Source organism: Plodia interpunctella, chromosome 25 (assembly GCF_027563975.2).
Source record: "Plodia interpunctella isolate USDA-ARS_2022_Savannah chromosome 25, ilPloInte3.2, whole genome shotgun sequence".
Lineage (NCBI taxonomy): Eukaryota > Metazoa > Arthropoda > Insecta > Lepidoptera > Pyralidae > Plodia > Plodia interpunctella.
In genome coordinates, this window is record NC_071318.1 from 2,882,180 (window position 1) to 2,890,715 (window position 8,536).

Here is an 8,536-nt window from a genome sequence, read left to right on the forward strand (position 1 = left end):
ATAAGACATAGGGTACTTTTTGACCCGAAATTCCCGCGGGAGCGAAGCCCCGGGGCGCAACTGTTTCTCAGATTAACCTGGGGTCATCTTAAAAATAATTGTAATACATCCGGCCGCCATCCCTCCTTGGGAGTGCTGTTTTTGCCTATCAGTTAACCTACGCTATGGTCTCTTGTTGCATCACACATCGGAGCTTATTATTCCTAGTAAATAAAATTAAAAATTATTAGGTACCTACCTGGAGTTTCGCAGCCGACCGTGTATCGACGCACTCTATTTTAAATACACACAGATCCACGGTTTTCTCTCTCATCGCATGTTCCTTGTTACATTCGGAGCTATGACGCCCCAAAACCTAGGGTTCGGTCACAGATATAAGAACATTTCAAAGTAATGTTCATATATCTGTGGGTTCGGTACAGTTTCATGATAGAACTACTGATAATTTTCATTCTTATATTCACTAGTTTCATTGCACGCAAAAATAAAAAAAAAAATACAAAAAACCCTTTATTTTACGTCACCTATGGAACGAACGGATACGAACACTTGGGCAGCTAAGACGAATGTAACGATACCTTAATTATGTAAATCCGTTCAGCGGTTTTAGAGGTACCTATAACGTAATAAAGAATATTACATACATACAATATGCTCGAAAAATAAACAACACCCTTCCTTTGCAGTCTGGTAAAAAATAATATTACGCAAAGCACAGCGCAAATGGCACTACTGATACAACTAAGGTACACAAATATTGGCAATGGAGGCAAAAAGCGCAAATTTTCAATATTGTTGCGGATTTACGACAAAATATACCTTCTACGCAATCGTGGTGTGAGTTTAAAGGAAAAAGGAAGGATTTAGTGGATTATTCTGAAAACAATAACACTATTTAGGTTCTACATTATTTGGTCAACTGTGATCAAACTTATATAAACTTGATTTTGACTGATGATCTTACCTGTATGAAGTCCATATTTTAATAAGTCTTCAAGTGTTCCGAGCTTATTTTCGACCGTTTACTGGCTCGAAAATTTTACAGCGTGAGGCGTATCCCATAGTGTTCGAAGATTTTTTACTTATGGAAAACGATTTTCCCAAAATTTCGGCACCCGAATATGCTACATTGTTGTATATTTTCACAAACAAATGCTTACATAATGAAAGGATTAATAAAGTACTCTAAAATAAACGTTTTAATCGACATAGCAAAAGGCGGCAAAGCTTTTGTGTAAGTACCTAACATACAGTGCTGTACAATACAGTAATACTCCCTATTACCTACTTAAAGATAATTAAAACCAACAACACTATTTATGTCACTTTAACGTCAAACTTCCGTTACGTCAAAAAGTCTAAACAAAACTTGTGCAGAGTTGTTGCAAAGTTGAAAGTTGTTGGATTAAAGTTTCCAATTTTTATGTTTAACAAAGTGATTAAGTGACATATCTTTGGTTTTTGGTATCCAAATTAAACTATATTTTTGTCACCTTTTATATGGCATATTTATTATTCTATACCTTCACCAGAAATCACACAGAAAATGGAACTCGATACTGGTATTTCGGTGGTCGTGTATTATTTCATTGCAGTGCAGGTTTTATATACCTAAGTGGAAACTTTGAAATGTTAACATCTCACTAGAACATTATATTTATTGGTTTACCCATCTACTTACTGTGAAATATTTATTTAAAAAGCAACAATGGATCTACAAAAATCTTGTGAAATTATCAATAAAATTAAGTTATTCTATGAAAAATTGGAGACTTCTAAATATGTCATGAATAACTATTATGCCGATGCCTATCTTGAAAAACTTAAGGATATGGATGACCCAGGTAAATTCTTAACCTATAAAGTTGTTACTAAGTTTTTAAAAACATTTGATAATAGATAAAGATTTAGGTACATCATAGTTATTTGAAATAGTCTAATGCCAATATTTAGCTTTACTTTTAAAAAATATTGCCAAAGCGAAAATGAACAAATGAATCTAAAAACTTCAGCATTTTTTGATTTGGGTGAACTTCTTGTCTGGATCTTGCTTTGTTTAGGTCACTGTGGAACTAACAAACCTAACGACTTTTTGCACAAATTTATCTATTAATTTAAGTAACTTTTTCAGACTTTTCTATATTCTAAACCCAATCCCAACCACACTATACAAACTCCACTCAACTCCTGTTCCATTTAGATCTGACACTAGTCTTTTCACTTAACACTATTCATACTTTCTCTGACACTGTCCATTCTCTTTGGTTTTGTTGTACATATTTTTACTATATACCTGATCTCTACTGATAACTTCTTGACCTTCTGTTTATAATGGGTTATTTGTTAAAAAATGACTTCTATTGATAACATGCCCTCAAAATAAGTTTTATCAGTGCATTATTGTTATCTTAAATGATTATTGTATAATTATTAGTATTATTATGGATGTTCTCTGAATCTTATCTTCTGTTATACTTATTTTATTAGGCTTGCCTTTCTATTTATTCAATGGTTAATGTATTATTGTTGTTATTTATTAATTTATTATGCATTTGTTTATTTATTCTATTGTTAAGCTATTATGAATATTTGTGAGAATCAAATCATACCACATCATAACAACATCAGTATGGAAAATCATCAAGTTTCTCCAGTGCTAGCCCCACTTAAAAAATAACTATTAAAATAAAAAATTATACTATTAACAAAGATACTTTTTATTTCTTTTAACAGAAGTGGCTCAAATCTTCTTGCCGCCAGTGGTGGGTTACATGACTGACATGCTCTCACATTGTCTGATTCGCTCTGAAAACTACCACATTTCTGTGAGAATATTCTTCACCAAAATTTTAGGACAAGTCTGCACCAAAGAACTCTATTTTGTGAAGGTTTTTGACCAAAGCTCTGATTACATCAATAAATGCTTCAAAAATATTCACTCTACAGATATGAATAAGAGTTTAATAGTGGCATACTTAGAATTGGCTATCTTGCTTATAGATCATGGCTCCGGATTGGAATGGATATTAAAAACAGGAATATGGAAAGATGTTCTCATGTTGGTCAATAAAAATATCTTTTTCATAGTTCGTCATGTTTACAAGTTTGTTTCCAAATTCATGTGGTCACTCAATGATATTGGCGACTTGAACAATTTGAACGCAGCTTTAAACTTTATTCTGGCACCTATTGAGGAATTTGGGCTTATTAATCAAGCTATAATAAGCGATGAGTATGAAACTGAAGTGTGCAAGAAGATTGAGCCTATGTGCCATATGCTTTTAGCAATATTTACCGAGAAAGATCGCGTACACACATCCAATAAACTTATGAATTGTCTGTTGAATGAACGCTTCCTTACTCACAAAATAGGGATCTGTCTGAACAAATTACGGTCAGAAGAAATAGTGATCTTGTGCACCAAAGTGTCCTTTTGGGCAACATTGGCTAACATATTTCAATGGAAGCCTTTGGAACCAGGAGTTATGTACTCGAAAGAGGATTTTCTTGGACTGCTGGCTTTTTATTATAGCACATTAAAGTTTTTGACACTGAGACGAAATCCCAAGTTGGTGATAGACTACGGGTCAGCTTGCTGCATCATTTGGGATACCATATGGCAGAAACAGATGCCTTTTTTGAAGTATAATAACAAAAATATAGAAATGCAGAGCCAGATGATGTTCATAACTGTGATGCCTCTATTGATTTGGGTAACAAGGAATAAGAAATATACAGAAATAATGGAGGACGAAATAGTTGTTAAGAATGTGACAACAATGATGAATAATGCTCATGTGGAGCATACAATGCGTGCGGGATATAATTTGAGAGATGTCATCTTTGAGACAGATAGTGTGATGCAAACATTGACTCACAGCATGAAAATGCTGAATCGTATTAAAACTCGTATAACAGATGAGATGGCAACACTACTGTTTCAATGTTTATTCTTTATACTGAGAAGCTACAATGAAGAAGAGATCAGTGTAGACGAAGTAAATTGTTCAAAGGTACAGAAAATCAATTTGTACAGCCACATGATGGAGATCATGCTGTCGCTGGTGAAACATTATAATATCACATGGAACGAGAGTTTGGAGGTGCTAAACTTGTATAGTCTGGTGCATGGAATACTGAAAAAGCCCGACTTACCATCTAAGGTTGGTCTTTGCCAAATTTTGTGTCTCTATTGTGATATGAACTCTTCTAACTTAACTTTCATGTATGTGTTACACATTTCATAACTGCAATCTATCAATTAGTTTGTTATAGTTTCTCTAACCGTCCTGGCATTCTCTGTGAAGAAGTTCCTAACACCGAACCTATCACTTCTGCTGGAGTCCACTCCAGGGTCTGCAGTGCACGAGATAGGATCCCTGATACACCTCAAGATGAACGATGAGGATTGGGAAGTGAGGGATTCAGCTTTGGAATTGCTTTTTGTTTGCACGGACATATCTTTTATTAGTGAGTACCCCAGGGAGATGCATTGGGCCCTCTTCCTTTTATAAAAGCATCAAAACTGTCGCATGCTCTTCACTACTTTTCTTTCTTTTGTTTATCTGCATCCCTTTCATCCCTGTCTAATAATGTGCCTAAAATTGCAAAATAAGCCTAAAAATGCTATTCTTAAAATTTCCAAAAAAATATTGTATTATTTAAGCGAGTGTAAGGTAAGGTAGTGTGCGAGTGTCAGGTGGTTGCTTGTCTCCCACACGAGGGAGATTATTTTAATAATGATAAAAGCCTGTAAATACTACAATGGTAATTTTGGTATTTTATATTTTCAAGTATGCGTAAGTTTGTAAAAATATATGTATATGTTTATTATTCTTTCACGCAAAATCTACTGGGCGGATTGTTATATAATTTAGTACATAGGACTTTTTATCCCGAAATTCGGGAGCGAATCCCCGGGGCGCAGCTAGTGCTAATTAAATGTTTGTTTTACAGAATTCCCGCCTTTTCAAAAGCAAATCATAGCGGAGAAACTAATCAACGTGGCGGCGGGTATTGCGTTAAACGACCGGGAGTCGTACGTGCAGGCCTCCGCCCTCAAGTGCCTCGGCGCCGCCGCCCGGGTGTCCTGCGTGTGGGAACAGCTCAAGGCTGAATACCCTAATATACTCGTGAGTTGTACATTTTATAGTTATATTAGCGGCCTGTCCCGGCTTCGCTCAGGTATAAACATAAAAAATTATACAATTAAATCTTCCTCAGGAACCACACTATCTATTGGTGAAAACCGTTCAGTACTTTTTGAGTTTATCGCGAACAGACAGACTCGACGGAGAACTTTGTTTTATAATATGTATACAATTATACAGTGCCCATTAGCTCGGAACTAGTGACACAAATACATCCGTACATTATAAAAAAAAGTCTGAATCAAATATAACTTAATCAGAAATTTGATTTTCATAACTACTATTAAACTTTCGCTCTGCATAATTATATATTAACCGACAGGTATTAAACGCGCACATACCTTTTTTACATAACAAGGTCCGAAACGTATGGGAAATAAAAAAGGTATGTGCGCGTTTAATACCTGTCGATTGACATATAAAATTAGATTTTCACCTCATATTTTGCATTATATGTATTGATTGTACTTCTCCAATATCTACAAACTAGCTAGTAAGCAAAAGTACATTTACATCAGTGGTAGTTACAAGGTTTTTGTAATAGAATAAAGATCGTTCTTCTTTTATTTTCTTATCTTTCTCATCTTCGAGAATTCCTATTGCATTCGGAGCCGTTTACATAAACATACGCCTTGAATTCATTGGTTGAATTCGGCAGTGATTTTGCAACTGATCATCAAAACTAAAAGTTGCTTCAAAATTGAGTTGCAAGATTCTACCTAATGATACACGCACATAGAAAACATAGAAAATTAAATAACAGTTACGTTGTTACGCAATCGGTGTGCACCAGCCTTAAATTATACTTGGTGATAGCTAAAATAACAACGCTTAGTCTAAACAGAGATAATAAATAACAATCTAACGACTATGTTATCATTAAATACACATTATAGAATAATTACATTCGAATTTGGAATAACTTGAATATTATAGTCATACTTGTGCTCGCGGCTTCGCCCGCGTCTATGTCCCTTCCGCCTGCCCCTGGAAGAAAGGTCAAACCCAAGAAGTGTTGGCTTGATGTCATCATCTGAATGCGTGACGATAGAGAAAAGTAGGATAGCGGGCCCATGGCATCGACGCTCTATGAATGAGTAAGAAACCAGGAAAGCCGTCAGATGAGAGATAGGGAGACTTATACTACGATGAAATTCTTATGAAATATTTTATCAACACTTTTGTTTTTGTTTAAACATCTTGTTATCAGACACAAGCCCTATATCATAATCTTTGATATGATAGCTTATATTTAGACTGTTGACAGAAGTAATAATGACTGAAATAAAACTAATATTATATTACATCTGCGTTTGTTTCGTGCGTCCGCTCATTTTTTTTTGTCAATATCTCGGGTTCTAGCAACGTATCTCGATGAAACCTATATCAGATTGAAATTAAGACTATCCGACTACTGTGAAAACCGCATCCAATTCCATCCAGTAGTTTATGCGTGATGCGCGAACAAACATACAGATTCTAGTGTACAATAGATATATTTTTAACATATTACATGTTTTTGCTTGCACTAAAAATAATGATAGCTTGCACTAAAAATAATGATAAAAAAAGTCCACCAATTTAGACTTAGGATTTCATTTCGTCCTTTCGTCTTTATGAATGCAATTAATTTTTTTATCAATGTAATTGTTTGCTCACAGGTTGTATGTACTCATGATTTTTGCAAATTTTTCTTTCTTCCAGGAACTACTTCTGTCAACTCTATGCATGAATCCAGATGGAATGGTGCGGAAAGAGGCCTGTACCGTTCTCTGTGAAATTTACCAACACGTGAAAATGTTACCGTGCGCCAAACGATGCCTTTACGAACATATGGTATCGGCTGCTTTGAACGACTTCCATTGGGAAGTCCAGATCAGTGCGCTCAGATTCTGGCGACACGTCATAAAAACGTTGCTCACAGACCAAGGCATGTTGGACGGTACCTTCCCACCTGTGACGTTTTCGAAAGAATCTCGCAAAATAGTCCATTTAAACCCGACAGAAATCCAAAGAAGACTGATGAAGGTTTTAGACGAACTGTCCGCAATAGGCTGCTTGTCTGTTCTAGTCAAATTATTGAATGAAGAAACCGAGGTTGATATAATGGAGTTAACATTAAACATATCATTGGAATTTTTAGAGATTTTAGACAATTACAACTTGTCGGAATGTTTTAAAGTGATGGAAAACGATTTAAGAATTGAAGAAATTACATACCAAATTGTTGAAGATGATGATGAGGCTATGGATATCACGCCTTCTACTTCAGAAAAAGCTGAAGGTATAATTGATGGAATATTAAAGTCTGACGATGTCAATTTACTTTCAAACATATACGAACGCCATATGAGCATGGATGCTTCGGAATCAAGAATAAAACCGAAAATAAGATTGCAGAAGTTTGCGACTCCTAGTTTGTTTGTGGTTTACGTGAAAAGCAAAGATTTTAAAGCTTTGCTAGATCACAAAAAGCAGTGGAAGAAAGGCGTGCGGAGTCTGTCGGCGCTGTTAGATGATTTTCTTGGTTACGAGTGCAATGAAGAAGTTAATTCGTTAGACTGTTATTGAGATATGTAGTTGTAAAACAAAAGCAAATACAGGGCAAAATGTATATTTTATTTACAACTTGTTAACATTTTTTACACCGGTTGTATATGTAAATATAAATAAATTCTATTTAAATATTTGTTGTTTCTCTTTTGTACAAACCCTATATTTTGAGTAATCGAAAAACAGTATATGCCATCTTTTCGAAAAGATCGGCAGGGACAGACAGACAGATGGACAGGGGATGGCAAGGGACCCACAGACCGGGCAGATTCTTCTCATGGGTCAACCAAATCGTGACAATTATTTCAGAAAAGAACGTTATTAAATTATCCTACATACATACGAAGAAAAAGGTATACATAAGGACCGACAAATTCTATTTAGCGACTAAATATCACAGATCAACAACAAAAATCCAACAAACTCTCAGTGTAATGAGAATTTAAATCAAAGATGCTGGTTACGTCAAGAAGGACAAAGTAACTGCTTAAATCTGAAGGATAAAGTAACTGCTTAAATCTGAAGGATAAAGTAACTGCTTAAATCTGAAGGATAAAGTAACTGCTTAAATCTGAAGGATAAAGTAACTGCTTAAATCTGAAGGATAAAGTAAACTACTTAAATCTGGGGTCGCACTACCTCACGAAGATTCCTACGAACACTTCGTGCTAGAACTCTATGAAAATCTTGATGTAAAGACGTAGACAACTAAGGAAAACATTGAAACGTATTATCTTTATATGCTCATCATTTATCGTATTAATTAATATCGTGCAATGACCTTCTGAGAGTTCATTTGATATGAGTCACTATGTAGGCTCACTTCTTCCTTT

At 35.1% G+C, this 8,536-nt stretch overlaps 1 protein-coding gene and 1 long non-coding RNA gene across 2 annotated transcripts; one reads left to right on the forward strand and one right to left on the reverse strand.

Moving 5' to 3' along the window:
• Positions 1 to 242: 242 nt before the first annotated feature.
• Positions 243 to 2,230, reverse strand: LOC128680904 (uncharacterized). Its single transcript, XR_008405911.1, has 3 exons — positions 2,134 to 2,230; positions 965 to 1,124; positions 243 to 355 (listed from the first exon to the last, which is right to left on the reverse strand). It is a non-coding gene; the product is annotated as an uncharacterized LOC128680904 (long non-coding RNA).
• On the forward strand, positions 1,709 to 7,837 carry LOC128680898 (uncharacterized). Its single transcript, XM_053764378.1, has 5 exons — positions 1,709 to 1,844; positions 2,734 to 4,163; positions 4,266 to 4,470; positions 4,957 to 5,132; positions 6,855 to 7,837. The coding sequence occupies exons 1-5, from the start codon at positions 1,709 to 1,711 to the stop codon at positions 7,719 to 7,721; spliced, it is 2,814 nt and encodes a 937-aa protein (XP_053620353.1). The 3' UTR covers positions 7,722 to 7,837.
• The last annotated feature ends 699 nt before the right edge of the window (positions 7,838 to 8,536 follow it).

What these genes read in the sequence shown, in the direction of transcription:
- LOC128680898 (XM_053764378.1), top strand. Translation starts at nt 1,709, where the DNA reads ATGGATCTACAAAAATCTTGTGAAATTATCAATAAAATTAAGTTATTC. An exon ending in CACGGACATATCTTTTATTA is followed by an intron (nt 4,471 to 4,956) that starts GTGAGTACCCCA and finishes TTTGTTTTACAG; the next exon opens with AATTCCCGCCTTTTCAAAAG. An exon ending in CTGAATACCCTAATATACTC is followed by an intron (nt 5,133 to 6,854) that starts GTGAGTTGTACA and finishes TCTTTCTTCCAG; the next exon opens with GAACTACTTCTGTCAACTCT.